Source organism: Carassius carassius, chromosome 35, assembly GCF_963082965.1.
Source record: "Carassius carassius chromosome 35, fCarCar2.1, whole genome shotgun sequence".
Lineage (NCBI taxonomy): Eukaryota > Metazoa > Chordata > Actinopteri > Cypriniformes > Cyprinidae > Carassius > Carassius carassius.
This window is the reverse complement of record NC_081789.1, coordinates 24,038,685-24,058,445: the sequence shown is the minus strand read 5'-3', so window position 1 is coordinate 24,058,445 and position 19,761 is coordinate 24,038,685. Positions and strand designations below refer to the sequence as shown.

At 36.2% G+C, this 19,761-nt stretch overlaps 1 protein-coding gene across 1 annotated transcript in view; it reads left to right on the top strand.

Annotated features, from left to right (window-relative positions):
* Window positions 1–5,855: 5,855 nt before the first annotated feature.
* LOC132116279 (arf-GAP with GTPase, ANK repeat and PH domain-containing protein 3-like) overlaps window positions 5,856–19,761 on the top strand; it is a 42,030-nt gene continuing 28,124 nt past the window's right edge. The window contains exon 1 of the mRNA XM_059525044.1: window positions 5,856–6,811. Within this exon, the coding sequence (XP_059381027.1) occupies window positions 6,445–6,811 (367 nt within the window). The 5' untranslated portion in view covers window positions 5,856–6,444. The remainder of the gene's footprint in view (window positions 6,812–19,761) is intronic.

Below are 19,761 nucleotides of genomic sequence, written 5' to 3'. Positions count from 1 at the left end.
CAGCGAGGTGCATTCTGGGAACGGCAACGGTAAGCAGTAAAGCGCTGGTCTGGGATCAGTTTACAAGGCTGGCTTTGATTCGAGGTGCTGCTGGAGTTACGAGGACGGTGATCTAAAATCAGCCACTTCAGGGCAACTGGCTTGTGTAATGACAAGGTGTGGGAACAAATGTTGGGGGAAAAAACTAGTTTAGACTTTATTTATTATGTTGTTTACGTCTAAAGTACGACAAATACAAGATCCAAAAAAATCAAGAGGTTATTCCCTTACGAAAATTAACCATGGTTTTACTACAAATAAAACCAAAAAACCATGGTTCCTATAGTTAAACCATGGTAACCACAAATTAACCATGGTTTTGCTATATTAACCATGGTTTAACCATGGTATTTGTAGTAAATCTGTGGTTATACAAATGGTAGTCAACACGCCAAAAAACCATGGTTTACTACAGTTTTACTATAATAAAACCATGGTTATTTTTCGTAAGGGTTTGTTTCGTTTGATAGTAATGTTTATTATTATTATTCTCCATAACCTACAATTGAGTAGAATCATTCAATCTGAAATTTTAGTCATTGTTGCGATAACTCACCTATATCCCAATTTTCAAATAGCCTATATTGTGATATAAGCAATACTACATCTTAGATGTAGGCCTACAATTTCGTTAACTTTGACTGTGAATTTAAATTTTTGTAGGCTAATTATATATTTGCTTTTACATTACATTACATTTAGTCATTTAGCAGACGCTTTTATCCAAAGCGACTTACAAATGAGGACAATGGAAGCAATCAAAAACAACAAAAGAGCAATGACATATAAGTGCTATAACAAGTCTCAGTTAGATTGAATGCAGTACACGTAGCAAGGGTTTTTAAATAATATAATAAATAAAAAGAAAACAGATAGAATAGAAAAAGAATAGAGCAAGCTAGTGTTAGAGGTCTTTTTTATTTTTAACATTTTAGTCTGTTCATTTTGAACTAAATGAAGACAGTGTACAGATTTAAATGTTATTTATTTTTTATTTTAATGGTATTATTATTATTATTATTTTAATATTTCATTTTTACATAAATGACAATTTATATATATATATATATATATATATATATATATATATATATATATATATATATATATATATATATACACACACACACACACACACACATTGCATAAAAACCTTCCCTCGATGTTCCTTGTTTCCACTACTGTCAAGCATAGCCTGGAACTATGCAGTACAAAATGTTATTCTTAGGCTTAATGTTCAGTTATAGGTTTACATGTACATGAGCTTATCCAGGGACACAATTGACATTGGTTGAACATTTACATTTATTACACACTTATCAAATCTTACACCGACTGTTTAAATTGTCTGAAAGACATAGGACTGAGTATTATTAAATCTAGAAATATTGAATAATCATTTGATCTTTTTTGGCCTTTAGGTCTTTTACTCAAAACTGAAACCCATGATATTATATTATATTCATGGCAAATCTGTCTCCCTTGTGCTTTAGGGGGCTTCTCAGTTAAAATAGGACAGAAGCATTTTGAGAATGATGAGGACATATGAACCATTGCTTTGTATTCTACACACCACGAATGTGAACATTCATATAAATTACTATCTGCAGTATATGCTTATTACTCAAATAGTGCAAACGCTTTAATGTCTTGTGATGCAAATGAATGTGTTATCAGCAACAGTGTCAGTAAAATGCCATCTGTACAGCACTGTAACACAGGTAACATCTTGTTTGTGGTTAACAACTGTTACTTTACTTTTTAGGTCAGTGCAGTTTTAAGTGTAACAGTATGCAAAGCACTTGAAATATTGGTAACAAATGCCTTGAAGGTGTGAGTGGCTGAAACTCAGTTACAGTATGCAGCTATTTCAAGTCAATAAGTGTGAGTAATTTGTGAGTAATTTATACAGAATTTAATTTTTTTTGGTGAACTATATATTATAACATAAAGACAGATATATGGATGGATGGATGGATGGATGGATAAATAGACATATGGATGAAGGGAAAAGTAGATATATAGACAGACAGATAGACAGATTGGTGGATGGATGGACAGGTAGATAAATAGACAGACAGATAGATTGATGGATGGATGTATGCATGAATGGACAGGTAGATAAATAGACAGACAGACAAACAGATGGATATATGGATGGATGGATGGATGGATGGACAGGTAGATTAATAGACAGACAGACAGATGGATGGATGGATGGATGGACATTTAGATAAATAGACAGTCAAACAGATGGATAGATGGTGAGATGGACAGAAAGACAGATGGATGAAAAAATGGATGGATGGATGATGGATGGGTGGATGGATGGACAGGTAGATAGACAGACAGACAGACAAATGGATGCATTACATTGTTGCATTACTTACCATCTAAAAAAAAACACTGGGTTAAATACAACCCAGCTTTGTTTGAAATATAGACAAACCCAGCTATTGGGTTGTTTTGACCCAGTGGTTGGGTGAAATGTTTAACCCAACCTTCTGGGTAGTAACCCAACCAATTGCTCAAAACAACCCAATAGCTGGGTTTGTCTATATTTCAAACAAAGCTGGGTTGTATTTAACTCATCATTTTTAGAGTGTTACTTTTTATGGAAAGTAATGCGTTATGTTACATTACATTGCACTTAAATGAGCAGATAGAAAGATAGATAGATAGATAGATAGATAGATAGATAGATAGATAGATAGATAGATAGATAGATAGATAGATAGATAGATAGATAGATAGATAGATAGATAGATAGATAGATAGATAGATAGATAGATAGATAGATAGATAGATAGATACAAGAGTTTTTATGTATAATATGTGCACAGAACCTCTATATTGTGTTATCAAGATCTAAATGCTATTTGGAGGTTGACATTTCATGGCAAAACAGATATAGCGCACCATAATAAACTGAAACAGTGATGAGCTGATTTCGGAAGCAATACTGCTGCATTAAGATGCTAGATTTGTTTTCACTAATGTTTTTATATAGACAAATAATACAAGCCTGATAAATAAAAACAGTAGACACACATATATACCTTAAAAACTGAACATGGACGACATTTTCTAGTAATGTACCTGAAAACAAAAGTAATAAAATCTGATGAGATGCTTGGAATGTGGCGAGTCAGTTATTTCAAGATAAACATACTATAATTTTATCTATCAGGAGTAGAGAGCATCAATAACGTTCTGGGTAATGAGCATATCTTTGGAAGTGTTACCTGATGACAGCTGTGTGATCAAAATGTCCTACTGTGATAAAAAACATATCCCACATGTGACCAACAGATGGAGACACACTACTTTGAATTGCTCTGAACTGAGTCACTTGTTCTCAGTGAAGCTTGCCAATCAATCTCTGGACAGATGTCTCCACTGGATTGCACCATTCTAGCTCAACAAATCTCATGTCCCCTCCCTAAGTGGCATCTAAAGAGATGAATCCTAAATATATTTCATAACCGGTACATTTGAATATACAGAATAGTTTGAAAATTACCATAATCTTTCCCTCTGGATTATCCCAGTAACTATTAATAAGGGCTACTGACTAACTCTTATTTCCTGGGTAACCCTTTAATGACTGTCAGCAGGGAGTTTTGGTCTTTTGATGAATTGCTTAATTTCAATATCTTCATTCTGGAGCATACAAGAAGCTCAAAGATGATGTAAAAAAATGACTCTGAGATTTGAAATAAGGCAAAAAATGCTGAGTGCTTTATTGCCTGAATCTCATAAGTGTTGCGCAACTTCTTGCATGATCAGTGCAATATCAGCATTTTTTAGTGGATATTAAAACGCTGAAAGCCATAAGCAGTTTTTATCTGAGGAAAAGTGGGTCTCCTCTTAGATTCATCTGCACTGAATCTCCATTATCTTAATAAAGTTTGGTGAATTTTATTCTCACTAGTTTCAAGCGGGAATTAATCTAATGCCGTAGGATTTCTCTCAAGATCGAAGGAAGTGTTCATGATAAAATGGAATATGAATAAAGCCCACAGCATATCTTTAAGTTCAGACATCTCAGACAATTTAGCCAACATGCACATATACACACTGAAAATTTTGTGGATATTGCAGATTAGACACAAAAAATAAAATAGTTTCAGATGTCGAAATAACATCAAATTCTGAAAAAAATACCAAGTATTCTGAATTCTTAATGCTAATTTTTCAGTGAACTATCCAGTCTATATTTATATTAAACTAATGTGAATAATATGAATCTTATTATCTCTGTTATGTTGCTATGTACTCTGAATGAAGTATATCAATAAATAAGGGAATATGAATTTTGAGGAACTTTATACCACAAACAGTGTGAGAAAATGTTGCTTCAGTTAAAAAAAATCCTCTCTATTAATCTCATCTGTGTATTTATTTATTTTTTATTCAGATGTAGATAAAAAATGCTATTGTGATTTTCTATAATTTTAACTTTTAGGTATCAGTTTTGAGGTAAACATTTATTGTCATCGTTTTTGTGTGCATATGCGTGCAGACATCAGCTGTATAAATCACAGAGCAAGTCTTTTGTGGTATAAAAAGTGGAAGAAAATGTCAAGAATCAGGCGGATTACAAAACAAACCCTGTGGAAGTGAGATGCAGAGATTGTGTCGATTCTAATCACACTGCAAAATGAAACCTAACAAGTGACTCAATGGGACCATTCAACAAAACAATGTGAGAAGTGATCTCCTCAAAGCCCGGGAAGAAATAATCAATACTGGCAGCATTAGGCTGTTAAACTGCAACATTTTGGTTATTTACCATTCAATGGTTATTTAATGATTCAAAAGTTTAAAAATCACTTTATCCTTGGGATTCTCCTGTTTAAAAAACATGAATATGACATCATGCTTTTTGGACATAGTCCTACACTACACTATGTTATTTAAACACATATGGCTGAAACCATATATTATATCATTAACATGTAAATACCATGATAAATGAAAATAGCAATCATTCAGAATCATGGTATTTATCTGATAACATCACAATACTATAAAGCACGGATGAATCTTGTTGGAATAAATGCTAGAGAATGCAGATACTGATTTTTACAGTGGACAGAAAATCACACCTTTATTTGAAGTAAACCCAACAATAACTCTGTCAAGCCTTAGATGTAATGTGTATTATAGCTACTGTAAATTATGGTCTTTTGATATTGCTAAGGCTGTAACCCTCGATCAGAAACGGCAGTCACTGAATCTACTTGTTGTGTGTGTCAGTGAAGGACTGAACAATTATAAGCATTAAACTGTCAGGAAAAATATCTGGTTACATAATACTGAAGCATCCATCGCTGTATACCAACACCACCACCTAAACATCCAATCGAATTTCGCCCCCCCCCCCCATTTCAAGCAGAATTACGTGCCGTGTGACGTCGCAAGGGATCGTAGTGATGTACGAATCGTTCTTATGAGCCGAATCTTTCTAATGATTTGTTTAAATGACTCGTTTGTAAATAGGCTACATGACTTGAATAGCAATGGAGAGATATGAACTTTTATTACGTTATATACTATACTTCACAAGTAGAGCTAGCTTAAATAGGGAACAATATTTCTAATAATATTGCTAACAATGAACAAACATTTGAAATGAAAGCTGTGAGAATCAAAACAACGGTGGGAATCTGGTTTGGAAACAAAGGGACTTTCTTACATTGCTACGCTCCTGAGAAAATAGGCCTAGAGTAGACACTTTTGAGAGCGAAATATCTCTAATGTGACAGTAGCGTACCTTGAGGTGTATAATTAGCACATTTATTACACAAATTAAATTTAAAATTCTGGAAACATTTTTGAACGCTAATTAAAAAAGAATCAGTCATTTGACTCTTCGAACAGGTTCTCTAAGCGAACCGACTCTAGAAAAGATTCGGACTTTCCACATCCAGTGGATGGAGGTGGGGGTCGGGGAGGGACTTCTTGGACCAAAAGAGGATTCAAACGTGTTTATGACTTTAGAGTAGAACCGTCGCATTCAGTCAGTCAATGGACTCGGGCGCATTGCGATAACCGGCCTCATTGTGTTCGCTTCAGGCTGGGAAGCAAAACAGAGAGAGATTCGGTCCAGAAGATCGCCCCAAAACAAAGGTGTGTCCATCTGAAAAACATTCATTGTCAAAAAAGGACAGGACACGCGCAAAAGAGCGAGCTCGTCGCTGGGAACAATGATGCTGATTGAAGTTCTGGTGTTATGAGCAAGGCGCGCGGATTTTTGGAAATCCATTTGATGCGTTACTTATAGTTGTGATCGTTCTTCATCAGATTAGAGTGTGCAGTGCGGATTCCTCGCGCGCTCTCCAAATCATCCCAAACGCGGCGCTTCTATTATTCCGGTGAGCGGTTCCTAGATCCACAACGATGAATTACCAATCGAGCGTCCCGGTCTCGGTGTCAGTGTCTGGGATCTCTCAGCAGTCCCAGCCCGCCATGCCCACACCGGGTTCGGTACCGGCACCGGTGCCAGTTCCCCAGGCTCAGTTCGGATCCGGATCGTCCGGGAGCTCCGGGGCGGGTCAGTTTGGCTCGGGAACTGTATCGGGCCCTGCAGCGCAGTCCGGCGCGTCGGGCTCCCAGTTCGTTTTGTCCAACTCAGCAGCCATCAGAGCCGAGATCCATCGGTTCGAGTCCGTCCACCCGAACATTTATGCAATATACGACCTGATCGAGCGCATCGATGACATGGCCCTCCAGAACCAGATCCGCGAGCATGTGATCTCTATTGAAGGTAAGCGCACGACCAGATTAAAAGATGCCACAATGAAACATTGTATTGTCTGTCAGTGTAAAGACAGAAGCAGATGGTGCATGAAAACTAGGCGACATAAATGAGTGTACATCTCTAATCATCCTAATTAGTGGCTACTGATAGTCCACCAAGATGACTTGTGGTCACTAAATATGCACTACAAAATTTCAATGTAGCATGCTGTTCAGTGGAGTTGTGATACCAGTTTCATAAAAAAGATCTGAATTGCTTTAAAATGCAAAAATAATACAGCTGATGTTTACTCTTTAGTTAGTTGGATTGTTTTGGAATGAAGAGCCCAGTTCTTACATAACCAAGAGCTTCCAAAACGCATCATTATAAATTATATTGTATATCAAAGATTTGTGGCTCTTTGCATTAATATTGACATGCCAGTCAGATGTGATTTACACAGTGGATCTTAATGCAGATTTGATTGTTTCATTAGAAGCTCCTCTGGAAAATGTTTTCCGAGGTTCCTCTCATCCACTGTTTGTGATTCATCAGTCATTCATTAGGGTGAAGTGGGTTTTTCAATCGATAATGTCAAAGACATTTTTACAACAGATCTGACCTATTGGATATCATATTAAAATCTGCTGGTGCATGAACCACTAAGAAGACTCCTGATCACAAGCATTAAAAATCTTAACATGCACAATCATTCTGTAGTTTAATGATAAACTGGCTGTTAAAATGAATTGGGAATTTGTTTCATGTAAATAGTCTTTATGTTGTCTGGTTTGCTTTGAAATAGTCTTGGATTACAGACAGCATTTAGTTGGATTATTTGAAGAGCCGAGATCTTACATAACCAAGGGTTTCCAGAACGACTGCTAAATTTGATTATGGGTATGCGCGTCATAGATTTGTATTAATATCGACACGCCAGTCAGATGTGATTTTCACAGCAGATCTTAATTCAGATGTGATTGTTTCATGACGAACATATTTGTCAGCACCAGTCGCTCATCTACTATAAAGTAGTCTTTTAGCTTTATAAACCTCATCATTATGTCAAATACATTGACTCTGATTCACAATTTTTACTACAGACCCGACCTCTTGACTCTCATATGAACGGTCAGGGCGAGAGTTCAGATTAGATGAGCTTTAGTCACAGGTTATTTAAATGCAAATCGAGCCCCTTGCTGTTATATAGTCACAGCACTTCTAGAATCGCAGGATATTACAGAATCCTCTTATCATAGAGTTTCTATAGGTTTTGTAGCACATTTTAATGTATTTCTGAAGCAGCTACACAATACCTATATTAGTATTTCTCAGTTAAATGAGTGTGAGTCAATGCTGAATCATTATTAACGTGAAAAGAACAAGTTTATTGTGCAGATGATTGATTTATTGTGTTATAAATAGTGGTTTCACATAAGATGAGATGATTGTGAGTCTTAGATTTGGTGAGTCAGTGAACTGGTGAGATTTTCTGTAACTCTGTGTTCATTTTACCATTGAGAAATGGAGATGGAGAAATTTCTGGATGAGCGGACACCCTTTCGAGGGGGCGACTAGGTTGACAGGAGTGGAAGAGTTTACCTTTCGTTATGTGGGTGCGAGCGAGAGCCTGGGTTGTAAAAGCTGATGATATATTGATATGAAATAGTTGGAAAGAGCAAATCGATGGATGCTTTTCTGAAACAGTGTTGCTATGTATTCCAGAGGAGCCAGGTTGGAGATTACATTTCAGTGAAGGGTTGAAAATATTGTAAGCTGTATTGTAGGACAGCAGCATTGTAATTCAGCCTGGACCTCTGTGCATAATGTTTATTGCAGGATGTTAGTGTAGATATTTATCTTGTACCATTAAGGGTGTAAGTAATCTGTGTTAATTGTATTATCCAGCTAATCCTCTTTAACTGCGGTAGAGCAGCGCTGGCTCCTGACCACAAACCCCAGAGATTTTTAAGTCATTTGCACTTTAAAAATGTCAACAAAAAAAATTCAACCTCAAATCTTAGCCCACCTGTCGTTTGACCATGAGGATCTTCTTTTTTACTTAAAGGGATAGTTCACCCAAAAATGAAAATCTTGTCATCATTTACACACCCTCATGTCGTTCCAAACCTGTATGAGTTGCTTTCTTATGTTGAACATAAAAGAAGATATTTGGAAGATTTCTGGTAATCAAACAGTTGGTGGTTGCCACTGACTTCCATAGTAGGAAAATAAATATATATATATATATATAGAGTATAACTATCCCCCAAAAAATGGATCATATTTCCACTTTTTGGGGATTTTTCTCCCACCCTATACTTGTGGTGTTCCTGGGTCAAAAATGACAGACCTACCAAAAATTGGTTATACATTTCTTGTTTTATTATTACCAAATATTGGATTTATTCTTCATGTCAACTTGTTTCTTGAAATTAGCTTAGGTTTGTGATTATTTGTAGAACTTCTTGGTAGTAGGTCTCATTGATCTGAGCTTATGTCACCTCAGTTTTTGAGTGAGCATTGCCAAAATTATCTACAAATAATCCCTTTTGACTCAAAAACTGACATGTACTGTATAAGCTCAGACCAATGAGGCCAATGGTCAGTCAGTTGAAAAAGGAAATGAATAATCTGTGCTGTTTGAAAGAAAACAAGCTGACCAAAAGAATGAATCCAAGATTTGGTGATAATGTAACATAATGGGGGATTTATAAGAAATTTTCGACCAGGAACACCAAACTAGGTAAAGGATTTTCAGAACTGCACAATAATTTTTAAGTAGACCTATAATATAATTGGCTGTGCAAGCCATTTCACTGAGTTAAAGTAATGGAAAAACTTACAGTATGTTTCCATTTTCCAGAAACTTCTAGCTTGAATTTCTATTGAAAATCATAGACTTTCAGAGTTTTTTTGTGTTCCTTTTGTTCCCAGACCTGAAATAACTTTGCCCTCTCAGACAAACACTAGTTACCCTTTTTTATCGCAAATGCCAGTAACGACCAGTGTCAATCCCCTCTGGTCGATGCTTACTCATCCAGCCTGTAAAGAAATCCTCAGAAAGTCTGTAACACCTGAAAAGGCTTGCTGTTGCCATGGAAATTGTAACTGTGATGTAGCTATCACTTGATGTTTCACAGAATGTCTTGTCAAACCTATACCACAGCGACGGCTATCGATCTCCAGCTTGTTGACCAATAGTCGTGGGGTAAGTGTTGAGAATATCTCTTCTCATGACGGTAACTGATTTGAACGAGTTAGAATCTGAAAGCAGATGGAATGTATTTATTAGTTTACATTAGCATTAGTTGTGTGACATCAGCTGTGCCCATGATTACTGGATGCTCTATTGACCGTTATAAATCAAATGATGGCAATCAACAGCTGATGTCAGAAGAAATATTGAGTTGGTCTTTTTGCCATTAGTTTATTCATCCAGTGCAATGCAAATGTATGTAGGTGAATGGAATACTACTTTTACTATTTCGTCAGTATACTAGTATGCAAATTTCTTTTGTATGCATTTACATACTACATATATTCCAAAATGTGCAGTTTGCAATAAAACACACTGTATTGAATACTGCTCAACTCTACTAACCTTATCTAGTACGACGAATGAGCCAGAATAAGTATCATCTTCAATGCATCCTCTTTATTTGATTAGTTGTAATAAGTGTTAAAGTGTAAAATTGTTAGTTAAGCATGCACATAATTAGGTGGTTTACACTTATTTAGAAACCTGCTTTTTTAATTGAACTGTTCAAAATGTTTATGAACATAAATGAATGAATAAATAAATAAAGTGATTAAAAAAAAGTCCCTGAATTAGGCCTGTAAATGCAACTTAGAGGGGAAAGTAATTGTTGTGTAAATTGTTGCTTAATGCACTTTGCTTCACATGCAGTTTGTAATTTTTTTGTAATTTTTTTTTTTTTAAATGGCTCACACCTTTTCATTCCAAACACAGTCATCTACTAGAATAGTAACAGTCCATTATCATTACTGGTTCAGGTCTTTGCTAAATGGTTTGGAAACTAGTCAACAATCTGATGTAACCTTGACTAGAGGAGCCACAACCGTGCTTTTACAACCAGTTTTTAAGTCCAGTTCAGCTAGAAGTGCATTGTGTTTTGGGAATTAAAACTCTGCCTCCATCTGTCATATCCTCTTGTATGTTTTACTTATGTGTTTTCAGTTATTAGAGAACACAAAGTTAATGTGATATAACAGGTTTTGTAAGAGAGCACAAATCTGTCTAATTTTGTATTTCCTTTTAGCAGTGATAAAGCTTATCAGCAATTCATCAAAGCAATTACGCTCTCGTGCATAAAAGGCCTCCAGGCAGAAAGCTATTTGTTTTCTTTGCTTCTTTCACCCCTGTTCAAGCCCCTTTGGTTGCAGTATTTACATGGTAATTACATAATCCTCCTCCATTGTATGCCAATACCTTGGAAAGTTAAAACATGTTAACTTAAAGCATGTCATACCACACACATAACAAACAGGATAAATTGCAATTATTGGCCATCTAGGACACAGTGCTAAGCAACACATTGCTTACATTTGGTGTATTTTGTCCTAAGTGTCTTTTGGCCATCAGCGTCCTTTGGGACAGCTTCAGAAGACAGCAAAAATGTAATTGCTGTTGTTTTTTTATGCTGCCATCGCTGCTATAACTGATGCCATATCAGCAAATTTGTGGCTTTATCTCTGCCGCAGCGATGCCGTGGCCGTTCTTTCACTTTAATTCTTTTTGTCAGCGTTATCTGAACGACCTTCAGCAGATGTTCACTGGTGTTTACAGAATTTTGAATTCAATGTCACCAGGATCTTAATGAAACCCCAAGTGAAATGGAGCTGAAGTTAAAGCGATAGTTCACCCAGAAATGGAAATTCTGTAATGTATTTGCCTTATAAGGTGTTCTAAACCTGTATGAGTTTGACATAAACTAAGATTTTTTAAAGAATATTGATAACCAAACAGTTATCAGTAGCCATTGATTTCCATAGTAGGAAAAAATACCAGCAACTGTATAGTTAATTTCATTCTTCTTTTGTGTTAATAGACAAAGAAATTCATACAGGTTTGGAACAACATTAAAGTGAGTAAATCATGACAAAATTACTTTTTTTTTTCTTGTCTCTTTAAAATTCAGACTGTTGTCTGTATGTTGTATCATAAAAACCAAAATGCCTTCTGATAGTTGCATGTGGGGATATCAATTGTTTTATTAGTTATTCGTTTTCATTAAAGTTTACTTCTAAATATTTGAAGGCTACATGCTATTGTTTTAGTCTATTTTATTAATTTGTAATATGTAGCATATTTGGTTTTGCTGTAGTTTCTATGAATATTAACTACGGAAATGTTATATCATGGCACAATATTAGTTCAAATTTATGTTATGTTGCAACAGTTTGTAGTTCCACTCCATATGCCAAGGATTAAGACGTTTTAGTTTGTAATACTGCAGATTATTTGTGCTTTTATGTAAGAAATGGTTTCTTCCTCTTTAACTGAAGGCATGGGCACGGAAAATAAATCAGTGCCTGAGAAATTTGCATATGCTTTGTTTTGTCATAAGCAGAACAGATTTTGTTCCTTGTCTTCCTAGAACCTTCTGAAATTCTTGAAACAGAATCATATTATGATGTTTGACGTTTACTTAACTATGCATCTTGACATTTTATTATTGACACCCTGCTGATGGTCATTATAGAATAAATGAACATATTGCCAAAAACATCATGTTGTGAGTAATGCAGTGCAAACTCCTGTATTTAAGTTAAGCTGATGCACATCATGCACACTGCTAGTGCTAAGAAATCCTTGTTCAAAAATACATCCACCGCCTCCCTTGTGATGCATTGCATGCTGCACTGAAGCAATCACTTCTTTGCATGTGCTGCATCACAAGGGAGTTTCCACAGGTATTTTGACTGCAGCTAGGCTTGTGACGCACTTGAAGTAGAATATGCTGTCATGTGAATATGCACCTGTGTGTCTGGACTGCAGATACTACTGCGATCATCCTACGTTATTGCAGCGCGCCTGTTGCTTAGAAACCAGAGCCTTATATCTTTGTTGAAGATTAGAACAGGAGTTCTACACCTCAGATATTCGCTCTGCCTCTCAGAGCTTGAGGAACAGTGTTTTATGAGTTTGCTCACTGATTGTTCCCATTTTCGTATGAGAAAACATAACCAATAATTCTGAAAGACAGAAATGCCTGCAGACGGCTTATTCTGTATTTTGTTTAGTTTTTTCCCAAAATTTGTTATGTTGATGCTTGTGCTTAAAACATTAATTTGCCTCCTGTAAAATAAAAGAGGTGCACTCTGGGATTAAATGCAGGGTTTTGTGGCTGAAACATGTGGTTTGTCTGTAGAAGTGGAGTGTAGGGAAGGGTTGGTATTGTTTGGAGTGTTCGATTAGGATTACTAGTGTAGACCAATTGTACTTTAGAAGTCAAGAGCAGCCTGCATGCATTGCTCAATAATGGTCTTCAGAGTGGCATAAAACAGAATGGATCGACTAAGAGTAATTTGGTTTGTATTCAAAATGTAAGTGATAATCAACCAAAGTCCCTATTGTATAATTTTTCTCAAGGAGTTTGACTTGAATGAGAATTTGCAGAATGTGGTTTAGTCCTACTTGAAGAATAAGGTGGAAATTAGCTTATTAAGGACAATTTAAAGTTTTCCATCCAATGTACAAATTCATCCATGAGAAATATACCTCTGCTCTATCTTATGGATATCTCTGTCATCGGTTTTTCATCTTTGGCTGTTGTTAATTGCGAGTGATCTCCATTCAGTCTGTGCATCTGTTTCAGCTTTTCACCAAAAAGATTGTTTTGGAAGAGTACACAGTGGAGACATCAAATGAAAACAACAGATTAATGTTTCTCTTCGGACGGTTTTGTCAGAATCCAATGGATTTTTCAGATCCACGAGTGAAGGAAGATTCTTCACATGGTTTAATCTCAAAAGCTCTTCATCAGAAAGCTTCTGATGCTTCAGCAAGTTCCGGAGTCACATCTCAAACCCATCCTGAACTTTGTGTGCTCTGGAAGCTCTGAGACTACGAGGTCGTAAGTCCGAGAGGTCACGGGTCAAAAAGCTACTCGTGAAGAGGCTCTTTTCATAGCAGGGAAACTCTGAAGTAGATTTAATCGATAAAAATCGATTATTAAAATAGTTGTCAACTAATTTAGTCATCGATTCGTTGCTAAATAACTTTTATTTGCCGTAAGCGGCTCATTTCGTGTATATTTCAAATCTGCGGTGACCAAAGTGTGGCAGTAATGAGCCACCGGAGGTTTTACTCAGCCAGTACAGCAGCAGAAGTAGCGAATAGCCAATAGCTGGCCTCGTTTTATGTCACGTGCTTCCCGAACAGCGTCTCTGCAGCATTTAGCGGGATGTGGGAGACTGGGAGTACTTTACTTTGAGCCTTCAAAAAAGAAGAGTAACCTGTAAACTCTGCACTACTGAACTGTTTAAGGGGACGTTCACATATCGCGTCTTTTGCGCGCTCCAGTTCGTTATTTCCAACACCGCACCGCATCGAGTTAAAAACATCTCAACTTTTCAGAATGCTGCAAGCGTATCACGGGTCATGTGACAAATACTAACCAATCAGCTTCATCCTTTCCCGTAACAACGTTAAAAGCTCAGTCAAGATGAAAGGAACAGCTGATCATAGCTGTATATGGATTTCCATTTTGAAATAAATTTAGTAGCAGAGCTACTGCAAGCGATTTTTTGAGCTGCAAATCCATTTATCCTTTGCTGAAATTTCCGCGTCTTCAAGGAGAGAGCACGTCATGGTTGCTTATCAAAGGCAGACGCCTCAGGGGCGCTTCTGCGCGAGCGCTTTGGAAAGAAGGAGAAAGCGGCGCGCCTAGCGTTTTCCACGCGTTTTTAGACACGATATGTGAACGGCCCCTAAGACTTTTATTTGTGCAGATTCTCCAGTACAATGTTGTTTGCAAATGTTTAGTCGTAAAAGCTGATAACATTGCTTTTTAACAGTTAACATTAAAAGCTTTACAAACATGTTCTGTGATCAGTTTGTAGTTTACCAGTTCAAAATTCAGTCGTGCAGCCTAATTATGACTGAATGAGAGAGGTAAATGTTTAAAGATATTTGAAATGCACTTTTTTTCTAAGTATTCACTGCTCTTTTTCACACAGCAGGTTTTTTGTGTGTGACTGTCCAATTTTTTTTTCTGGACAACCTTCTGATGGAGTTTACTTTAAATTGTGAGTTCCATTCAGGTTTCATGCCACTGGCACTTTATTCGAAGGATTGTTTACAATTTCACAGCAAAAGCTATAAAGCTGTTTCCCAGTAAATAATAAAATACAATGCACTGCAATTTTATTCTGTTTTATCCTTATTCTTAGTGAAAATATGTTCTGAAAGATTCCTTAACAAGCTTCGTTCGGGATGTTAAACTACTTTAGGAGCTCTAAGGACGGCCATGGTGAAAACATTATTTTAAATCTCCTTGTGAAATTTGCTAGAGTATGGGTCAGTGTTCTGATTGCAGAAGAGTTTGACAAAGGATTACTAACACAATAAAACAACTCCAGGTATATTTTTGATTAGGATATAACAGTGCAAAATGGTTAAAATCTCTTAAAAATCTATGCTGAAGGATAAAGACCATTTATTAATAATTTACTTGGGGGAAAAAATGGGAAAAACTAAAATATAAGTACATAAACCGATTAATCGATTAATCGTAAAAATAATCGACAGATTAATCGATTATCAAAATAATCGTTAGTTGCAGCCCTACTCTGAAGCCACGGCCTATCTCTGGAACATAATATAGGCCTTTGTTCCCACTACACAATGGTGCTCTCTCCGCTTGTTTGCAGTACTTTTTTTGCTTTTCCTAAGCGAACACATGTTCTGCTCCAAAGAAGCAGCCGGGGGACTCCGTTTCGGTTGTGGTCATCTGTGTAAGACGCACTCTCCGTAGTCCAAACTGTTGAGTATACTCTATATTTTTCTGAACATCACTATTGCACCCTTGAAGCAAGACTGTTAACTCTCTTTCTTACTTTTAGTCATTCTATGAGGAAGATCCTTGTAGGAAATATTCTACACAGAATTATAGCTTTTGGGGTGTAATAGATTGTCACTGGGATGGTACCTTAAAGAATATGTCTTTGTACCTTCTATACTTCTAATGAGTGCATATTAGTGCCTTAATATATTAAAATATATCTTTTAGACACAGATAAGGTATAAAGGCATACCTTTGAGGGGTATTAATGTAGCTAAATGTGCAATGTTTTACTATTTCTTTGCTTAGATAAAGTTGTATGATAAATTACTACTTATTTTTCATGTTCAATACAGGATAGTTCACCCAAAAATGAAAATTCTGTAATTAATTACCCTCATGTTGTTCCAAACCCGTAAGACCTTTGTTCATGTTTGATGACATATTAAGATAATTTGGATGAAATCAAAGAGCTTTCTGACCCTCCATAGAAAGCAATGCAACTGAATAGGTCCAGAAAGGTAGTAAGGACATCGTTAAAATAGTTGTTCAGCCTTAATTTTATGAAGCTACGAGAATACTTTTTGTGCACAAAGAAAACAAAAATGTTACTTTATTCACCCGGATTCACTGCAACTTGTTTTCAACCAGAGGATACACATGCTTGCATCGTGGTCGTAAAAGCGTGGCTTAGCCAGACACAGAAGAGATGAAATTGTTGAATAAAGTTGTTAAGTTGGCTTGAAAAAGCCAACTTACTGATCTACTATTTAATCGTATTATTATTCTTCTGAGCCAAATCTCCTCCTAGAGCTAGAACCACCAAACTCGGGTCAGACCTTCAGACTGGTCTGACTCGGGTTGCTATATCTTTTCTAACTTATCTGGCTTATGGTTTTCGTAAACCAGACTACCCAAACCACCTTAAATCCCATAGACTTTCATTGAGGGGGTACAAACTTTTACAAAATAAGACTTATAATGTATTTAAGCTGTCTACTACCATAGCAAACCTTGAAAACTCTCTACTGAGAATACAGCTAAAACCAGCCGAAGCTGATACGTTGTTTTAGCTAGTCTCCCAAGCTGGTTTTTAAGTGGTTTTGACCACTCTCACGCTGGTCTTAGCTGGGTTTTAGCTGGTTTTTACTGAGTCCACTGGTTTTAGCTGGTTTTGGCCGGATGCTAGTTACTCACTAATCCGACTAGAAACATGCCTTTAACATGGTTTTAAAGTGGTTTTGAACACTGTCACGCTGTGGTCTTAGCTGGTTTTAGATGGTTTTCTTTACTGAATCAACTGGTTTTACCTGGATTAGCATTGAAACATGCTAGTCACTTTACTAATCATGCTAGCAACATGCTAGAGACATGCTAGTCATGCTAACAACATGCTAGTAACTTTGCTAATCATGTTAGCGACATGTCCGAGTCATTTGATTTGATTTTGATTTTGATTTTGAGTATCTGCCGATACCGAGTCCCGATCCGATACTTCTATAATACATAAAAAAAGAATAAAGAAGAGCGAAAAAACAGATCCAGGATCTTCAATAAATTACATTTTGAAATATATTCAACAGCTATTTTAAATAGGCTAGTAAAAATATTTCAAAATCTTACTGTTTTGCTGTACTTTGGATCAAATAAATGCAGGCTTGGTGAATAGAAGGGACTTCTTAAAAAAACCCAAAAAAAAACTACTATTCAAAAACTTCTGACTGGTAGTATAGGCAACTTTATTTTTTCTCTAATTCTTAGCTTTTAATTGGCTTAGAAATCTATAAATGCTGGACAATAACAAATAATAATGATTTGTTTATATACTACAAACACTGTTTATCACATAATAATGCAGAATAGTTTCTATACTGTAATAAATACTATGTCAATCAGCACTGCATTGTTCATACTTTATTTATCACCCGCTGGAGATGACTTGAAGAACAATTTATTGTCGTGATCGTATATTAATGTCTTCGTGTTTGCATAAGTTTCTGTTTTCTAGCTGGACGCTTTTGTGCATATTAGGAATATCCTGATATCAGCGCGAGAGCGTACTCCGGCTTCGAGTATGAATGAAACACACACTGCCTGAGAGTTTAGCGCTCTGTGATGTTCATCTCGCTGTATCCTGGGTCCGAATGAAATATCAGGTCATGCGCAAATTATCATGTCTCTTTGAGTTTTAATCTACATTTACTCACACCAGCTCTTGAAAACAAAGTGATGTCATGCTGCACGCGTTGCTGTTTCTGTGTGGAGTCAAAAGGGTCTAACTCTGTGCCAGTATAAAAAAAGATGTGTTAAAAATTAATGAGAGTATATATATATATCCGAGTCTTGATTGGGAGGTAACGTCCGATTCCGATCGAGTCTGAAACCACGCCATCGGGCCCGATTTCCGATCACGTGATCGGATCTGGACATCCCTAATGTTAGTCACTTGCTAATCATGCTAGAGACATGCTAACCACATGCTAATCATGCTAGAAACATGCTAGCGACATGTTAAGCATGCTAGAGACATGCTAGCAACATGCTAATAATGCTACGAAACATGCTAGTAACATGCTAGCGACATGCTAGTCACTTGCTAATCATGCTACAAACATGCTAGCGACATGCTAGTAACTTGCTAATCATGCTAGCGACATGCTAGTCACCTGTTTATCATGCTAGCAAACATGCTAGCAACTTTGCTAATCATGCTAATGACATGGTAGTCACTTGCTTTTAATGCTAGCAATATGTCACTTTCTTTTTTAAACTTCTTAACTTTTCAAACTTTTAAATCTTTTTAAACTTTGTAAACTTTTCAAACTTTCTAAATTTTTCAAACTATCTGGCCAAGCTTTTTCAAGCCAACTTAAAGTTTGACCACAAACTTTACTATCTAGTTATTTTTGTCCTTACTACCTTCCTGGCCCTTGAACGTTTTGGTTACATTGCTGTCTATGCAGGGTCAGAAGGCTTTTGATTAGGGGTTGACCGATATTGGTTTTTTGACAGCCGATAACGATATCTTGGAAAGCAGGGGGGGCGATAGCCGATATCATTTTTTTAATTTTAATTCATATTTAAGACATTTTAAATCATTTGACAATGGATTAAAAAATACACGTGTAAAAAAAACATATTTATACTTTATAATACTATACTATACTAAAGTTTTTTTTTTTTACAAATAAATATTGAATACAAATATATTAAAAAGGAAGTAAACACTGTAATCAACAGGGCACTCTGTATTCTGGGACGTTTGTGTGCATGGGGAATCATATCGTATTTTGAAATAAAGCCAGGGTAACACATTTTACATACAGCACACAGAGAAAATTACATTAATTTGACAGTGGACAAATGCAGTAAACACAGCATAATTTTAATTTTAAAGTTTAGAACATTCAATTCACATGGACTGACCATCAGACAGAGAGCACACGAGCACGCTGGATAAAAATGCACACTTCAAGATCTCGCAGCTGGATTCGACTAAGTTTGCAAGGTTTGTGAAATTAAATATTCATCAGTCATTCAAAGATTTGTTTAAATGAAATAAATGCATATATGCTTAATGCTGACAGGACTAATAATATAAAAGCAATCGTTATAATACTTTTTGTATATGTTTATTCCTTGTTTATTCGTTCTATCTGATTATTAGACAGACTTCTGTCCGTATTAGACAGAACTGTTAACAACAGCAGTGAACAAAAGAGAGAGTTTGAGCACTATTAGCTCAGACGCTGCCGTTTTTAGCGCCTTTTTGTGTTCCGGAGATGAACAAAGGACTTGCGTGTTTGAAACGACATGAGGGTAAGTAATTAATGACAGAATTTCAATTTCTGGGTGAACTATCCCTTTAAAATGCTGAGCTTTAAGCTCAAATGCCAGAATTTGTGATATAGATTATACACCACAAATAGAGGTCACGGTAAGGCACTT